We start from the raw sequence: 19,748 nt of genomic DNA, 5'->3' as shown, positions 1-19,748 counted from the left end.
TCTAATAAACAGAATAAGATGTGAAAAAAATACAGCTAAAATGTATATGGTGACTGTAATGATGAAATGAGGCGAGCATGAGTTCTCCTGTGCATGTTGCTCACTCCTTAACCCAAGTAGTATAATTATAAGCACTGGTAACAGGGGATCAACAGGGGGTCAGGTTATGCTCCCCTGGTAAAGCTAGACTGACTGTGAGAGCAATTTAAGTTGTTAAATTCTATCAAAGTATTGTATTAAAAATTTGCTTGACTGCATGTTGTATCAGGGTGAGTGTTCTATATTAGGGTGACTACTCCACTAGAGTATATCGATCTTGCTTGACCAGTTTCTGAAAAGTAAACCTCAGTAGCTATCCACTTGGAGCTGCACTGGATGGACTCTTACTATGTACACTATCCGTTGAACTAAATAGCATACAAACCCTGTCAATAGATGTTTTCAGTGCATCTAATGGTCCAACATAACTCCCAGTTCAGTGACTTCAGATACAAATACCTAGTGAGGCGGCTGCCTCACCTGCCTACACTATAGCTACACCTCAGCAGGGACACAATTAATATGTAACTGATATCGGATCAACTATAGGTACACCTGTAGTAATTAGAAGGTAGATTCATTGTCTGTAATAGCTAGCTCTATAAATGCTTCAAAGAATCTGCTCAAAGTGTGGTGTAAGGAGGTTTGTACTATGCATTATGCTGACTGCAGGATGAATGAAGCTATAGGTTGCCATTGGAGAATAATTGGACTTGAAGCGTTGTGCCATTATGATTTAAAATGAAGACTGGTGTTGGGTTATATAGTCTGTGGGAGGAATAGTAAAAATCGGTGCAGCTCAGCATTATAGCATCTCTCAAGTAGGAGACACTAAACCATTCATGTAGAGTACTGCACAGTTGCCTGGAGTGTGTGTATGTCCATCCCATTTATCCCTCAGAATCTGCAGTCACAGATGAGGTAGTGGAGCTGGCTGGTGGCCGTAAACAAAAGAACAAATGCAGGTTACCATGAGAGATGTGGTCAGCTGTGCTATTATTGTACACCTGCTAAGTGTCTACAGGCTACACCAATCTCGAAATTAGTAAAACAAGAACCACAGGCTGCATTACAAGTACGTGGCAGCTTTATAGTGTCTATTCACAGCAGTGACAACTCTGGAATGGTCAAACTCAAATTGTACCTGACTTCTTCCACAAAGCTCAAACAGTTGGATTTTTCTTTTTTACAATTACTATGACGTTATATTTTGACCCCATGTAGTGGTAGATGCCATTTTTGTTTGTTTTGTTTTGCTTGCCAAAACACACCACAATCTGGCACCTCTGTTTGAATCAGATGATAGAGAGTCCGGGAACTATTGTTCCAACAAAAGTAGACTCAACCCATTCCAATCAGCTAAGGTTTGCCACCAACACAGATCAGTTCAAACTTTATCATTCAGAAGTATATTTAGTGTTGGTTGCTGTTGCATACATGTGGAACATAAATGATTTGGCACAACCAACAACCTCCATGGCTTGCTTTCCCACACAATCTGTCCTACACCCTAGCCATAATATATAAGTACAATTCAATGCCCCTGGAATGCCTTAATATTTGCAGATTAGAAACAACTGTATACAAGTTGTGCTACCCATTAGAGCTGCTCTAGACAGTCCAAGGTGTACATAGCTTCACAATACCTTATCCAAGTGCCCACGAGATAGGGAGTCTACATACCAAATTTAAAAAATATCTTCCTAGCCATTTCTGAGATGCAAGCGGCCAAAGTTTCATTTTAATTTCTTTGTTTTTTTTCTTCTTCACTTCGCACACAAGAAGCAGCAATCTAGTGGAAGCAACAGTCGTGAACAATTTATACATAGTGTGTTTCCAAGACAATTTTTTTTTTGAGTTTGTTTACAAGTTGCAAGATAGATGGTAAAACACTGGGGTCATTTGAGTGATCAAACTCACTGGGTGTTGTTTGGAATGGCTAAGCTTGCTGGCCTCATCCCAGGTGCAACATGCTTGGTTTTGTATTTGTCAATTCTCCGTCTTATATCCTTTTAATTAGCTTGGCTAGCACTGGCCATAGTCTTTGTTGTATCTTTGGTATGAACAATATCTATGGGGTCGGGATCCTTGAAATGGCTGACAGGTTAGAAAATTGGTAATTAGATACCTCACATAAGCTTTTTCTAACCAAATATCATTACGTGAATGGGCAACATGTGCCATGCCATTCAAAACATTTATTTCCTTCATTCACTTAAGTATTGCGAATCGCAAGACATATTGTCTGTAGTCACCTTAGTAACACACAAATACATTTAAGTTATTATGAATATATAGATGTACAAGAATGACTATCTCCAACTGTATATGAAATTACCAACATGTGCAATTATATCTACATACATGCATGCGTATAAGTATTATAATATTATATATACACACACAAACATATAAATAGGTGTTCTATCCCTTTAGGGGAGGGGGTGTGGGGGCAATACCTTTTCTGCACAGATGTCACCAGTCAACACTGATTGCCACTTAAACTCAATTGTCACTGTTGCAAATTACACCCTCTGCCAATTATTGCAGTTTGTATGCTAATGAGGAGGCACTACGGAGGCGCACACATTCACCCAGCGGTCCATGCTGGGGCACTGCGGACCCTGAGACCAAGGAGTATTCATTATATTAAGGTCCCAAACGGCATCTATGGAGGAGTGGAGGTGGTCGCATATTGTCTGTACCATTACCTCAGACACACTTATTTGTTGTAAATGTAATACATGTACCAGAATGACTACAAATGAAAATACTAACATCTAACATACACTATATATTACACACACACACACCCATATTAGTATGTATCAGTGTTCTATTCTTTTAGGGGAGGTGGGGGTGGGGGCAGTACCTTAATCTGCCCAGGTGAATGCTCTTTGTTACCGATCAACATCCGATCAACATTGATTGCTTGTTGCAAATTACCCTTTGCCAAATTATTGCAGTTTGTATGCTAATAAGGAGGCACTATGGAGGTGCACACATTCACCCAGCGGTCTGCGCTGGGGCTCTGCAGACCCTGAGACCAAGGAGTATTCATTATATTAAGGTCCCAAATGGCATCTATGGAGGAATGGAGGTGGTCGCATAGTGTCTGTACTATTATCTCAGACACACTTATTTTGTTGTAAATGTAATACATGTACCAGAATGACTACAAATGAAAATACTAACATCTAACATACACTATATATTACACACACCCATATTAGTATGTATCAGTGTTCTATTCTTTTAAGGGGGGGGCAGTACCTTAATCTGCCCAGGTGAATTCTCTTTGCTACCGATCAACATTGATTACCCTTTGCCAAATTATTGCAGTTTGTATGCTAAGGAGGCATGTGTTAAGGCACTACAGAGGAGCACACATTCACCCGGTGGTCCAAGCCGGGGCACTGCGGACCCTGAGACCAAGGAGTGTCCCTAATAGTAAGGTCCCAACAGCATCTACGGAAGGGGAGTCGCCTACGAACAACAAAGACAAATATATTGTAGCTAACTTATTAGAACTTGCTTGGCATCATTGATACATAGGTTTAGTTGTTAAAAACGGAGCAATTTTGTAACCTCCTGGACAATTGTGGGGACGTTATTCCGCGTTAGGGGAGCTGTTTAATAGCCTCCATTGGTTCCTGTGTTAGCAGTAACTTCCGTTAAGTTACCTGACTTTTCTGTTATCTCCTGCTACTGCACCTCTTCTGGGCATCTTTTAGGTGGAATATCGACGAATGAACTGGTGGTAACGTCCGGTCTAGTTCGCTGACTTTTCTGTGACACCCTCCCGTGTGTCACTTTGGCGGCACATCAACGAAACGATGAATGTCTCATTGAGTTGGCAGCGTTGAACTTCCGGTATAGTTCCAAGACTGTTTTATTTTCTGCCGTAAAGCCCCTTTTGCAGCGTCCTTTTTAGGGAGACATTGGAAACAGTGGAAATTGAAAACTGAAACTGAAAACTGAAACTGAAAAACTGAAATGGAAAAACTGAAACTGAAAAACTAAAATTGGTCAAAACTTCATATTAACAGGTACCTCTTAACAAAGACCACCTCTATAATAAGACCACCTCTAAAATAATACCACCTCATTATAGTAGTTATGTCAAGTAGGTCCAAAAATATAGCTAAGGTGTACTCATAATGTAATAAAGTATCAATCAATCAGACAGTACTTAAAGTTGAAATGACAGCTGCAGGGTTGTACAAAAGGATATACTATCTTATCATGCCAAGACCTAAAGTCCATGGTCATGTCACAAATGAAAATGGAGCAATTGCATGCATAATTGAATTTGATAATGGATTTTTCATGAATATTATTGTGCATGATTGAGGAGTTGTATAGTTACAAAATCAACATTAATGATTCTTGACTTTGTGTCTTAATAATTGTTAGGCACACGTAATAAGCATCCTCGAAGATTTAAAAACCTGAGGTGACATCAGTAATTACCGAGGCGCAGGTAATTATTGACAGGTTTTTAAATCCTCGAAGACACCTATCACGAGTGTCTAACTATCACCAAGACACAAAGTCCAAGATCATTAATTTAACTATGCAACTCTTAAATCATGCACAATTCATGAGAAATCTATTATCAAATCCAGTATCAGCAGAGTAAATTATGCATGCAATTACCCCATTTTCATTGTGACATGACCATGGACTTTAGGTCTTGGTATGGTAAGATAGTATATCCTTATATACAACCCTGCAGCTGTTTTAACTTTTAAGTACTGTCTGATTGATTGATACTTTATTACATTATGAGTACACCTAATAGCCTTTTGTTGGACCTACTTGACATGACTACTATAATGAGGTGGTCTTATTAGAGGCGGTCTTATTATACGGGTGGTCTTATTACAGAGGTGGTCTTTGTTAAGAGGTACCTGTTAATATGAAGTTTTGACCAATTTTAGTTTTTCAGTTTCAGTTTTTCCGTTTCAGTTTTCAGTTTCAGTTTTCAATTTCCACTGTTTCCAATGTTCCCTTTTTAGGCGGTATGTTAACGTAACGACAAGATTCGGGACATTGGAAACAGCTGAAATTGAAAACTGAAACTGAAAAATTGAAATGGAAAAACTGAAACTGAAAAACTAAAATTGGTCAAAACTTCATATTAACAGGTACCTCTTAACAAAGACCACCTCTGTAATAGACCACCTGTAAAATAAGACCGCCTCTAATAAAACCACCTCATTATAGTAGTTATGTCAAGTAGGTCCAACAAATATGGCTAAGGTGTACTCATAATGTAATAAAGTATCAATCAATCAGACAGTACTTAAAAGTTAAAATGACAGCTGCAGGGTTGTACAAAATGATATAGTATCTTACCATGCTAAGACCTAAAGTCCATGGTCATGTCACAAATGAAAATGGAGCACTTGCATGCACAATTTACCCGCTGATACTGGATTTGATAATGGATTTCTTATGAATTGTGCATGATTAGGAGTTGCATAGTTACAAAATCAACATTAATGATCTTAGACTTTATGTCTTAATAATAGTTAGGCACTCGTAATAGGCATCTTCGAAGATTTAAAAACCTGAGGTGACATCAATAATTACCGAGGCACAGATAATTATTGACATCATCTCAGGTTTTTAAATCCTCGAAGATGCCTATCTAACTTTTAACAAGACACAAAGTCCAAGATAATTAATAATTTAACTATGCAACTCTTAAACCCTGCACAATTCATGTAAAATCCATTATCAATTCCAGTAAAATCATGCATGCAATTGTTCCATTTTCATTTGTGATATGACCATGGACTTTAGGCCGTGGCATGGTAAGACAGTATATCCTTTTGTACAACCCTGCAGCTTTTTGACTGATTGATACTTTATTACATTATGAGTACACCTTAGCCATATTTGTTTTGACATACTACTATAAAATGAGGTGGTTTTATTAGAGGTGGTCTTATTATACAGGTGATCTATTAAACAGGTGGTCCTATTACAGAGGTGGTCTTTGTTAAAAAGTATCTGTTAATGGAAGTATTGACCAATTTTAGTTTTTCAGTTTCAGTTTTTCAGTCAATTTCAGCTGTTTCCAATGTCCCACAAGATTCGCTATGCCATGTAGCACCATGTGTTCTAACACCTCTCCACGTGCCTTTTTCTTGTAACGCATGCGCAATGTTATTCTCCAATTATTGCCAACCCTTCTCACGTGTGTTCCTGCCCAATCTTCCCCCTAGTCATGGTGGAGCTTCGGGTTAGTCACTATCATAATACACACACGCATGCTTGACTGCAACATTAACCTAGTTTAACTAGTTAAACTCCATTAAATCAATTGCAGTGATGCAGTAATTGCAAAATTTTGAATTAATCAATTAATTGGTAGTAGGACATTCATTATAATCCACTATCAAAAGTCCAAATTATTTGCCTTTTAAAATGATGTCACCCTAGAACCAACTTGTATCACAAGTAATGCTAGTATTGGTATGTAGATTTGTTTTACAAAATAAACAACAAGTAACCATTTAAACTATTCTTTTAAAAGGCACAACTCAGAATATACAGAAAGCAATAAATCGCATAATCATGATTACTGGGCAGTAATCACTTGCAATTGCAATTGTAGTCACAATCGCTAAGCCCTAGTTACAAAACATTCTAATAGAACAGTCATATGCTATACTAACAAAGATCGTGGTCTATGCTATGTATATTCATTTAATAACACTTGTGGGTAATGTTTCAACATACATATTATACTTAATACTAGCATATATTTATAATTGAATAATTACCTGTTACACGCAACGCTACACTGGCTAGTGCCATTATTATATCTCCATTTGTTGTGTTAACAAAACTATGTAGATTAAATGTAATGTTGCCTCTCATCTGATCACTAGCAGTAAATTCTCTACCAGCTGATATTGTTAACTGATACATTGACTCAAATGAAGGGGATATAACTACTGGTGGTGTAGTTCCATTGATGAGGAAGTCACTACCGCTAACTGACTCTCCCACCATCATGTTATCCACAATATCAAAACTTAAATAGCCAATTATAACACTTGAATTGATGATGAAAGATGCTGTGAACAAATCTGTTCCAATAGGTGAGTTTATATTAATGAAAGACTGATAATCATCTTGATCAAACATTGCAGTAAATTGTGGAACTGGAGGAAATAAAACAACAATGGTAAATTTGACTGGATTTGAAAAATCAACCATAACCATATGAGCAAAAGAGCCTAAACTGAGATAAAACTAGCATCGCATTGCTGCACTATCTGGTTAAATGCTTCCACACTAAACTTGCCTTCAACTTGTTTGGTTTGCTTATGACAAATGGTTTTCTGGCAGCCTGTATAACCACATCTGACATGTCTACAGCTCTGTATGTGAAGAACAGGGACGTACTGGAGAGGATTCAAGCACTCTGGATGAACAAGCAGGGAGCTGAATGTGTGATATATAATTGTTCTTTGAAATTTCAACCTATGAAGTGTCCTTGACAGGTTGTGAGCTTGTGCCTTCCCCATCAACTTGAAGTCTATCTTTCACCCACCCCCACCCCTCCACACTGGATTGGAATACGTATACTGGACTTGACTACTGGACCCAATAGACTAGTTTTTTGTTGTTGGTTTTACACATTACTAAGGATGGATGTGACTGGGACTGTGAAAACAGGGCATGTGAATACATTAAATTTGCTCATTTTCAAATTTGGATGGTTCTGTTATGAGCATTTAATTTTCTGCTCTTATTAATTAACCCTTTCACCACCACAACTGCCATATGGCAGTTTCAATATATAAATGCCAGTAGCATCACATTCTGTAACTTCATTCAAGCACTTTAGTAGCCCCTGTGCTTATCCTGTAGCGGGCACGCCCTTAAGTGAACGTGAACAGGGATAACTGGTCTCTCGCACACTATCGCATGGTTAGATGATGCAATTGTGTACTTTCGGAATCTTGATAACAAGCATTGTAGATGATTTTTCGAAGTGATATATAATGGCACTACTAATAAAGAGAAACAGTAAGGAGAGGGATTATATAGGTTGGAGTGGCGTGTTGCTACTTTTATACACCTCAAAACAGTGACCTCATGCCTGTATGTACATGTGCACTTGCTCAAATGCTGGAAAACCAGACTTAGAGATAATCACTTCAACTGTAAACAGGTTAGCAATATTTATTGTATTATTATAAATAGTTCTAGCCTGTAAAGTTGTGAAATTTCATGTTTGGTTTAACTTAGATCGATTTTTGCACTTTTAAAGTTATATAATGGCTTTGTGGTTGCTCTTGTGTAAACATCAACTCAGTAATCAAATTCCTTGTTCTATAGCGAGTAATTTGATACGTATATAGTTTTATAGGGGTATGGTGTGCAAGTAATGATTTCAATTGTCATATGTTAGAAAGTACAGGGATTTGCTACTTCTTACAACACAGAAGACAAATTTCAAAAGTGTAGTGTCATACGGCCTCCATATTGACCAAAGAATGTTGTTCTACAGCCCATATTAGGAATGGTATTATTACCATAAGCAGAATGGATATGCATGTTTGTGGCTAGTTACCATATCACACTCTACACATTTTGCTTTCCAATGCTACAAGAAGTAATAAATTCCCTGTACATGTAATTAATGCTTTACGTGAATGCATGTGTAACTACTTGCTAAACACTATATATAAGTTCATTAAGGAAATTACCATTAATTTTGGGACCTGTGTGGAAACCAACATTACAGGGAGCTAGAATATTGACATTGAAGCTCTGTTGTATGAATGTGGAAAATGTCCCAGACTCAGTTAGTCTACAGCTGGGATCTGGAACTTTCACTGCATTATATGTAGCAATGATGAGACATGAGTACATGCAATGTACTGTCCTGGTACAATGTTTAATTACATTGTGAAGTAGGAAGTTCTTAATACCTGAAATATGGCAGGTATCTATTGTACAGCTGAAATACACAGTGAGTTAACTTCAATTTACTGGGATTTCCAGTCTGTTGTCACACATGCACTAAAAACGTAGTGGCTGAAGGATCATCCATGATTGAAGGATCATCCATGGTTGATTATAGAGTCACCACAACAACATGACAAGTAATATTTTTGGCAAGTTTACAATCATCCACACTAATATGACACACATCTACTCAAATCTTGCTTAAATCCGTCATGGTTCAAGTGCTATATAGAACAATGGACTGGAAAGCATTTATTAATTTATCACTATCCCACTATAGGGACCTACAAGAAGGCTAATGGAAGAACTTGTGGAATACAAGCAACTCTAGAGAGAAAAAACTATTATTACTAAACAAGGAGTTGTGAATGCACCTGTCATTTGTTACCCCCAGTATGGGTTAAGTAGGAGGATTATAGGCGATTATAGCTCAGGGGATGTACAAACAAATTTGCCAGCTTTTGACTCCGAGCTTTTAATCATGTGCAGGCCACAGCCCACACATGCTTGTACATGTGAGGTGAATCACTAGTAAATTGTGTGGTGATCAGTAGGGATTAGGCAGCTGGCTATGCCCCAGTTATGGGGCTTTTGCTCTTGCAAATTGTCAAATTTCCACCTAATCCCCACATAGCCTGTAGTGGAGATAGGGGCTCAACAGTGATAGGTACATAATAAAATATATTTGTTAACTGTAAAACTCAGTATAGTACAATTGCAATATCTATAACGACAATAGGAATTATTGAGGGTAGATTTGTACCAATCTACTGGTCTATTATTACTGTGCAAAACCTCACGTGGAGTATAAAAGCACACATAAACAACTACAATGATCAACAAAAAAAAATATCCTAACAGTTAGTCTAGTCCTGTTATCTAGTATCAGATCAGTACTGATCTGGACGATTTCAGCAAAATTGGTTGAACTGATTTTCTGTCAAAGCTACCAATTTGATACCGATCTTTCTAATCACCATGTCTTTGAACATACTAAACTTATTCACTAAAGTATACTACCATTTCTGAATGCCCATTGAAAACCACGAGAAGCCATACAAACACATGCGAGTCTACCGGTGTACTTAGTCCAAACATACCAGAGGTCCTTGGGGAATATTGCTAGTATCGAATAGTCTAGAACTATAAAAATCTCTGCTACAACAGCTTACAAGGAGCATGCATTTGTGGGTGCTGATTGTTTGGGTGGTGTCCACACCACCATTGGTATTGACAATACTGTGATCATTATTCAACTAACAACTGACCAATAAGCTTAGTTAGAGATTATAAAATGCTATAAGAACTACCTGTAACAGATCAGTCATCACATACATACGTACTAGATAAAAGATGTCAGATCGGTACAATATCGGTAGATTGGTAATAAATTTCCTAGATCGTATCGGTATTGGTAAAGTTCAGAAAAATTAAATTGGTACATCTCTGTATTTATTATTTATTATTATTAGCGCTTTAGCACTGAAGGTCTGACAGCAACATGTGCTGGATTACCTAACCTACAAGGACTTAGACCTAGTGACTTAACTTACTGACTGAATAAGGTGTAACAGAAAAGGGGCCAAAGTAAGGAAAAAAATGTAATGGTATATCAATTTGTAATCTGTTTCATATGTGAATTGATTGAGGGAAGAAACTAAATTTGTAAGAATCAACTTGTGCTGGTGGCTGAACAAACTTAATACTGTTTCTACGGGTAGATCTAATTGTCTAATTGTAGGTACGTATAAGTTGGCATTTTCAACTCAGTAACTCCATGCAGAATTTTGTAAAACATCAGCAAGCATAATTCTTCATGTTGGCATTGTACTGATTTGGAGTTCTTAATCACTGATAAACTACTGTTCTTCTAAAATTGGAAACAATAAAGCGTAGCTACAGCACAGTTTTAATAGCTTCAAGTTTGTAAATAATTTATGACAATACAATAGTTTAAGAAGATAAGACCTTGGCTTGTGCAACCATAACCAGAAGATCTATGTGGGCCCGGCAAGGTTAAGAAAAAAAAAAAACAACGCAAAAGAGAAAATTTGTTAGATTGTTACATATTAACAAGATGCTAGCTCTGATTAAAATTAAAAGCACTCACCATCCGCTTGAGAGTCAACAAATCTCCAAGTGGCACCGACTACCAACAGCAAAATTATAATCTTGTAGTTGCGACGAGACATAATTACTCTGGTATCACTTAATCACTGGAAGTATCAGCGCCAATATATAGGGCGGGGCTATTTACTGAAGAGAATCCAATGTGCTCTTTAATCGGCATAAACCGCTGACCTTTCGCCTCGAAGCAGTAGCTATAAACACTTGAACTGCGACCAGTAATTCTTGGTTTCTGTGTAAAGGTTTTTCAGACTTGTCCTTATGCTGCTCCTTTATTAGGCGCCTGAAACACAAGAGATCTCGTGATTTTCAGCGGTCAACACATGGCTCCACCCTTTCCCACAAAGGGAAAGCCTTATTTTCCCGCCTATATAAACAGTCCCAAGATCACCGGGAATTGTGTGATGACATCAACACGTTAGAAACAACATGATTACATCATCACGCAAAGATCCTTGTTTTTAAAACGGAACTGAAATCCCCGGTAACACACGGTAGTGTGTCGTGCGGCCCAAGAAGCCGGCGCGCCACACTTAACAGGAAGAAAGAAATTCGGATACTAACATCAGTACAGATCAAGTTGTACTTGAAAAGCTGTAAAAAAGTTTTAAGGTTGGTACAAAGCATGTCAAATGGGGGTATGACTACATGCAACTAGTATTTGTGAGTATATACTTGATTGTTAACTCTAGAGAGTACAGTACTCAAATACTAAAAATTCATGATCATTTCAGCCCTATTAAGAAGTACAGAGAGTAAAGGTATACAAAGCCATAGGTGTGCAATATATTATTTTTTTATAGGATTGTGCCTATACTTTTTACACTGATCATGAAGTATTGTCTCCATTACAGCGTTGAAACCGGGTCGGGTCATCCGGGTCATCCGGGTCACATTTTCTCCGGGTCATCCGGGTCATCCGGGTCTGACCCGGTTTACAATTTATCCGCGTCTGACCCGGATTGGATCACGTGAGAAACGAAATTGTTCGTTTGACGACGTGGAACTTATAAACGCTATCGCGTAGCTCTTTCGTGAGCCACGCCCACTTATCGAATTACCAACATATGCTCAGCCACGCCTATTTGTTAGTAAGTGCAGTATGTAGCACGAAACTGAGGGTATCTATGGTGAGGGGTAGCTATTGTCAGTAGGTGAAGACCTTTTTTTTTTTTTTTTTTTTTGGTCTTCAACCTACAGCTAGGCTGAAGTTGCAATATTTACTCAACACGAATCGAACGCTCAAAATGTAGACTCGTTCGCTCACCCGAGACTAGCCGAAACACGTCTCGGCTTTAATTAATCCGGGTCAATCCGGGTCAGTGGGTCATCCGGGTCAGCAGTAGTGACCCGGTTTCAACGCTGCTCCATTATAACTGTTTATAAACAGTCGTTTTACCACATTTGAAAGATTTTCTATAGTTGTCACTTGTAAATTTCCATGACTTCCAAATAAGATTTTGGGCGCACTTGTATGGTTTCCTGTCCAGTTAGACTTACTACCTGGTTTACAAGTTTCCAAACCTGCTCTAAGGCAATGATTTTGATGTGGCACATATCTCAAATGATTTAGAATACCTTACTCAACTTCCACAGAAACTTTGGCACAAAGTGAATGACTTAATTTGTCACTTAGCTACTCTCTTGTATGGTAAGCAGCAAAAAAACTCAGGTTGTATACAATCACTGGACTGGACTACTGGACTGGCAGACTGGACTGAACTACTGGACTGAAGTTTTTTTTCTTTTTATATAGCACATATTTGGCCAACTGGTTGTAGCTATTGCTACATTGAATGTAATCTTGCGTGGCCAGACCGCTTTTTTCTGTGCACTGGGTGGGTAAAAAGGGTTTGATGCAACTCCAATAGCTGTTTACTTCTGAGTCGTCCCCAGACTCTGGGGACACTAACTGAATAACAATGGCTGCATGGGAGGCACCATGACGTCAGTAAAACAATGAAATATTCGTACACTCCTGCTTCGGCTGTGAGTCTTGTTACATGATGAGGATGACCTTTCAAGATGCTATAAAAGAGACACCAGAGCATAATATTAAGATCCATTTAAAGGACAAACAGATCGAAGCCATCTCATGTTTACTTATTGATGTCATCAGTGCCTCCTTTGCAGCCAATGTTATTCAATTAGCGTCCCCAGTGTCTGGAGATGGCTTAGAAGTAAACAGCTATTGGAGTTGCACCAGACCCTTTATTCCCCACCCATGCCAATTCATGGAAAAAAGCAGTCTAGCCATGCAAGACTACATTAAATGTAAAATATGCAGGTGATCCTGTCTACTTGGTAATGTCTGTTCATCTTAGGATTGTGTGCAATTTGCATAACAACTCTCTCTTGGCATAATCTCCATTGTATGACTACCATTCATCTTATCATGAAGCACAAACCATACAGTACATGTGTATGTAGTGTTGTAGTAACCATCTATCCTAAATACAAGTTACAGCCATAGAGCCAGCTAAATTAAGAGGTGACAGTTACCTGTCTTGCTATTCCATAGCTGATACATAGCTGCAGCTGCATGGGTATAATCTTGACAAGTCTGGCATGATCGCACCTTTCTTTTGTGTGTTGTGTGTGTTGGGGGAGTGGTCTACCTACTAGCATACTTACAACAAGTTGCCCAAATATTTGGTAAAAGGGGAAAATACCCAAGTCCAGTAGTCCAGTCCACCAGTCCAGTCCAGTGATTGTATACAACCAAAAACTCAGGTTCTTAGTTGTATGTTCTTCTATCAGTATTCATTAGTTACATCTGAATGATAACCAAGTGAGTCATCATCCCTATCAGTTTTGGCTTTTGTCATCCCTTAAAAGTTATATTCATGTGCAGTCACAGATATGCAATTATACATACATAATATAGGTAAAATAGACATGTATTGCTCAATACATTAGGGATGTACAGAAATGATTTTATTGATTTTCATCTTCTTCAGAATTGGTTGCATACATTATCACTGTACTCTCCCCATGTTTACCGTGCTGGCTCTTTAGGAACTTCTAAATAAAAAATAATGAAATGCAGATTATCAAAAATGTATACATACATAAACTGTCAGGTTACACATAAAGCACACATTAAGTTCGTGCACTAAACATGGGGATCCTCACTAACTTAAATTCTATTAGACTACTTCAGTGTGAACATGTGATTGTTACATTAGGTATTCAAACTTTTTGTATTATCGTACAGTATGGATGTACTGTCAAGTTCCTTACAAAATTTCTTCTCATTTTAACAGCAATCTAGTGCTGCTATACAGGCTGTACTGTGAGAGCTCACATAGGTGGGATACAATTTAGATGTAGCATGAAAGAAGAAGACATTAAAGTTATAAAACCTGTGAGCTACTCAGCCACAAATAGTCCAGGGGTGGATCTATCCATGGGAGGGGCTATGGGGCTTCACCTTCAGTTTAGACTTTACTTGATCAATATGCTGAAGAATATAATGTCTTAGTGTAGTTATAATGATGACTAATAGTGCAAATACTAATTAAACAGGCATTATCACTAACAAGGATCTGCATCACTGGGATCAGCATTGGAGGTGCAGATACTCTAATAGAGCAGTCACCTAACTACTCCAATAGAACATTCAGCAGATACATAATAATTGGTTCTGCTATGGAAATATCCATATTTGTTCAAAGATGTGTCTATACATACAATGAAGTGCATTGGTCTATTTAAAGGCCTTCATTAATAACTGATTCATCTACTTGTACAGTCATTACGTATGGCAATGCTTAATTCAAGTATACACATGTCAGATTCAATCTTGCATAGGGTCGTATCATTCAAATTTCAATATTTTCCAGTTTCAAATACATTATTATTCTAACATGCACCTGTTGTTGTGCAATTGTGAGAGGGTGTTGGTTGTCTGAACCTACCCAAACCTTTTCATCAACAAATGATGCTGAGCTATACCTAATTTAAAGGGTAGTATTTATATATAGGCAAATTATAAGCATTAGTATGTGCATGGAAATGCCTTCAAATTGTATTATTTCAGCATACATTTTTCAAAAATTTCCTGGAGGGAGGGGATGCCCAAAGACCCCCATAGTTTCAGCATGCTTTGCATACTGGGAGAGATTAGTACCTTGAGTTAGTCCCCCTTTTGTATGTCCTAAATCTGCCCCTGTAGTCAGTATAACAATCTACTTGTTTACTAACTCATTGGAAACAAACTAGATTTTCATTGAGATAATTCTTGATGATTTCAAGACCACAAACCAATTATCCTTGGTTTCTTAAGTAAGCTCCAAAAATAGATGGAGCAGTATAGCAAATAAAGGACTAGAGTCTGGTAGCTAGGTATATTGCTTTGCTGAGACATAATGTTTTACAGTTGGCTGTCAAACAATTCAAATTAATTCCTATGAACTATCTATAAACAGTGCATGGTGTAACCAAACCTTTTGTGATGCCAGGGCCTAGTCACTCCTACATAATGTTATAGCTTTGTGGAATGTATGTAGACAATTGCATAGTAGAAAACCTTTAGTATGCTCATGTTGACCTGATTTCTCAAAAACAGCAATTTTAATAGCTTGCAAAATGTGGATGGAATTATACAGGATCATGAAATTAGGCCCATTTGTAGTACTACTTCCCACTAAAAATTTTTATTCAAAAGTCTGACCAATCAAAGTTTTTGATACCTTATAGGAAAACTATAAAAGTGCATAGTCAGGTACGACTGTTTTTCAAACTTGTAATAAAGCCAAACCACACGTATCTGCTCTTCACACCTTTGCTATCATCACTAATCATTTAGTTGGCTGTAATGTTGTTTCTCTTGAAGAAAAGCCTACTTTTCTGTTTTAGCTGTTCCCTCAGGAGTCTGCTCAACACACGAACATTTAATCACCTGCACTGGTTAGTAGGCTAGTATACTTAAACTTTTGAGCAGTGCATATGTGTGTAAACACACTTAACATAACTTATAAGAGCTGCTGTAAAGCCTTAATAAATAAAATAATGAGCTCTTGAAGTATCAAGTTTGTATGCCATGCCAGTCTACCATTCAAAATATTTTTAGCATAACAATGTTTAACATGTACTATATTACTAAACTTCATAAACTGTTATATTGAACATTGCTTTGAATACACAGTGAGGATTTGATTAGTAGCCAATTGTCCATTAATCAAGTAATCATGCAGAAACATGATCTGCACTTAATATTACATTGTAGAATGTCCTCTGTACAGTCCAATATATAGGGTTATTTTATTTACAATATGCAGAGGTTTGCTCTAATGGACCATACACTTATAATATTATTATTCTAAGAATATTCACCTCTTATATTAAGCACTTCAACTGGACAATCATTATTAGAATTAAATACTTGGAGTTTTGATTAATAGGAAATTTACTTTTCCTCCGCAAACATCTGATATAAAGTGCAATGAGAAGCACCAATACAACGAGAAGTATAAACACCAATATTCCTACTAATACTCCACCAACAGCAGCACCAGCTGGTTCCAAATCTCCAGATGATCCTGAATCACCAGCAGATTATTCTTAGGGAATTTTAAAACAATAGTAACTGCATGGACAATACAACACAAGTAAACTGTTTAAGCTAGTAATCTACCACATTAAAGTCAATGCATTTTCCTAAATGAAGAAAAGTGAGCACTTATAAGGTCTTGTGTGAGGTGCAACAGTTCAAATTGTAGGATTGTCAGGGGCATAGCCAGGATTTTTTGAAGGGGGGTTCCAGACCGGCATTGAGTTACCAGAAGCAGGGGTCTGGGGGCACAGCCCCCAGCCGCTGAGAGACTTTCAATATTTTAATGAATCAAAACTCAGCAAATTGCTATATTTTACGCAAAAGTACATTAATTGTGATGCATATAAGTGCCCCGCGATGAAGGTAGTACTAGATAAAGCCACCTAGTGGAAACAGACAGCATAACACATAGAGACACATACTAGTAATCTGTAAGTGATAGTTATCTCACTGTGGTATAAGAGCCATGAATCCACTGATACAAATGGAATGACTTACAATCAAAACAATATAACTATACAAATATGCATAGCATGAATTCATTTTGCATAACACAAGTGATAAACTACTGGAGCTCTATATCTTTAAACACTGCACACCAAAGCTATAGCAGTATAAGGTCATGCTAAGTTTTGCATTTAATGTTAGAATGTCTGAAAAACTTCATATGGACATGGATATATTTACATGCATGTTCTATTAGAGTATACCTGCCTGCTCTATTAGAGTATATACCTGACTGCTCTATTAGAGTATATCGATCTTTTTAACAAGTTTTGAAGAAGCCTAAGGCTCATGTTACCTCTGTAAATCCTTCCTTGAGAGATGAATGCAAGCTTTATCAATTGTTGTGCTGTGCCATTACACTATATTACTCACTCATTTTGTCCTGCCACACTAAATGGTGTGTTAGGATCCTGCTTGCAGAAGTCAAAATTTTACAGGGGGGGTCCTGAACCCCCCGGAACCCCCCTCCCTACGCCCCTGATTGTAGGACAAGCCATACTGTAGACAACCAGTATACAGTGGAACCTTCTATTACGGATATTTTGGAAGCCAGAATTTTTGGCCAGTTTTTGCTGTTGTAATATAGAGGTTTTCCTCTTTCAGAGACCTGTTTGGACTAAAACTTTTGTCCTTATTGCATGTGGAAGTTTTTTCTATTGTGTCATTAATTCGGGGAGTTTGTTAACTGAGGTTCCACTGTATAACAAAACAGGTGGCTTGTTACAGTGATGTCAGTAGCAACTACTACAAGTAGGGACATGGTTTTGACCAGGACCATGTTGGCCATGGGTGCAACTTTGGTTTGTGTTTTCTAAAAGAAGCAGGTGTCTGTGTTAAAGCTGAAACGAATAGTACGAATATTTGTTATTTGTTCATTAAACTCACAATAGTCAAAAGATGACAAAAGAATAATATGCACATGTAGTACCAGGACATCTTACAACTGTGCTAATGATGTGCAACTTATCCAGGTGAGACATTAGTTTATTGGTTTGCTAACATGGATATTTGGAATCATCTGGTGAATTATACCAGTCTGAAGGCATAAAAACATTTTGGCAGACTGTTGAGCCAGTTGATCCAATTCTATGATGGTACCACATATTAATTTCTGTTTCTAACTTAGAAGTCACATTAAAAATATGGCCATCCAAGTACAATAGGAGCACATGGTGTGAGCTGATATTTGGTGTTAGTTGATATTTGGTGTTGAACATCAAGGTTTGTCTGAGGTGTCTTACATTTTTACCAGGTTGCCTCAGCCCTGCATGTGGGTTTAATTAATTGCTATAGGTATGATTATATGTGTGACTGCTTCATTTTCTAACATCATTCTTCACAGAAACATTGAAACAACAGTAGCTACTGTAGAACAGTGCATGTTTAGTTACACAATGCATTGGCTATTTATGGGAGGAAGTTTGTAGTGGTATTTGGCAACAGCATGCAAAACGATTACTGGAAAACTTTTACTATTGCTTTACTAATATAGTTATGTGGTCACTTTTGGTAAAATTTGATGTAGCTACAAGATCATCTGGCTCAAAACTACGTATGGCATCTAATCAAAAAGTTTAATCACATTAAACTATTAGCTACCTTTTTTGGTGATCACACACAAATTGGGCAAGCCTTAGTGAGCCCCACCATATGAGAAATAGCTGCGATGAGTTCATGCTGCTTGCTTGTACATCATCTCCTTTTATGAGTATGAAGCAATTAAACTGTAGACCAAACAATTAGACAAACATTGAAACATGCAATTAAGCCACTTAACTGCTACCCAAGCAAACATTAGCAATGTCATTCACTTTATGCTCACTATGGCTGCCCCAGTCTGTCAGACATCATCTTTTATACAAGGTATTTAAACCAGTAGCTAATGTAATAGCTAACCAAAAAGTACTACATGTTTCACTAATGTTATTCATAATACACGTACTTTTCATTCTTACCTTATAGTTTCAACCATGTATATAACTGGTATGTAACCGTATGTTAACATTAATATGCTCACCATGTTGAATGTGTTGCTAAGTAGCTAGCGGATACATGTTCTTTCAATGCCATGTAACATACTGTATGTCCTTTGCGGCATAATAGTTAGTCAATTCACATGACTTGTTTGTGAAAGCAAAGAAGAAAACCAAATTGCAGTAGCTATCTAAACAAAGTTTGTCCCGGAAATCTATGCATTCACCTACACGTAGTTATTAAGTAATCACGTGATTTTGTACGTATATCCGCCAGGTAAACGCTGAAAGAATCAGTAGTGAAAACAAGGGACGAAGAGATTCAAGGCAAGCGCGGAAAACAGAAAGATAACCACTGTGCCGTTTAACTACTGCCTGGCCCTATGAGTGAGCTACCTTGACTACCCAGTGGAACTGGTTGAATGGAAGGAGGTACGCGTACAACATAACACTAGCTATAACACTAGCCATAGGCAGTTCTGAAGAGGGCTTTGCACCCGTTGCACTCCCCTGGACTTATAGAACAATACTCTCACCATAAACAGGCT

General features: G+C 37.7%; 1 protein-coding gene and 1 long non-coding RNA gene across 3 annotated transcripts in view; both read right to left on the bottom strand.

Annotated features, from left to right (window-relative positions):
* LOC136264455 (neurogenic locus Notch protein-like) overlaps window positions 1-11,494 on the bottom strand; it is a 58,180-nt gene extending 46,686 nt beyond the window's left edge. The window contains exons 1-3 of one of the 2 annotated variants that reach the window (XM_066059191.1): window positions 11,338-11,494; window positions 11,147-11,285; window positions 6,837-7,220 (exon numbers count right to left, since the gene is read on the bottom strand). In XM_066059191.1, coding sequence (XP_065915263.1) covers window positions 6,837-7,220; window positions 11,147-11,228 — 466 coding nt within the window. In that variant the 5' untranslated portion in view covers window positions 11,229-11,285; window positions 11,338-11,494. Of the gene's footprint in view, window positions 1-6,836; window positions 7,221-11,146 lie in introns of both variants that reach the window. The other variant, XM_066059192.1, reaches the window with a different exon arrangement.
* Window positions 11,495-13,999: 2,505 nt separating this feature from the next.
* Window positions 14,000-19,413, bottom strand: LOC136263187 (uncharacterized). Its single transcript, XR_010704489.1, has 3 exons — window positions 19,245-19,413; window positions 16,501-16,727; window positions 14,000-14,187 (listed from the first exon to the last, which is right to left on the bottom strand). It is a non-coding gene; the product is annotated as an uncharacterized lncRNA (long non-coding RNA).
* Window positions 19,414-19,748: the final 335 nt, after the last annotated feature.

This window comes from Dysidea avara, chromosome 8 (assembly GCF_963678975.1).
Source record: "Dysidea avara chromosome 8, odDysAvar1.4, whole genome shotgun sequence".
In the NCBI taxonomy this organism is placed as follows: domain Eukaryota; kingdom Metazoa; phylum Porifera; class Demospongiae; order Dictyoceratida; family Dysideidae; genus Dysidea; species Dysidea avara.
This window is presented reverse-complemented; position numbering and strand designations above follow the sequence as displayed.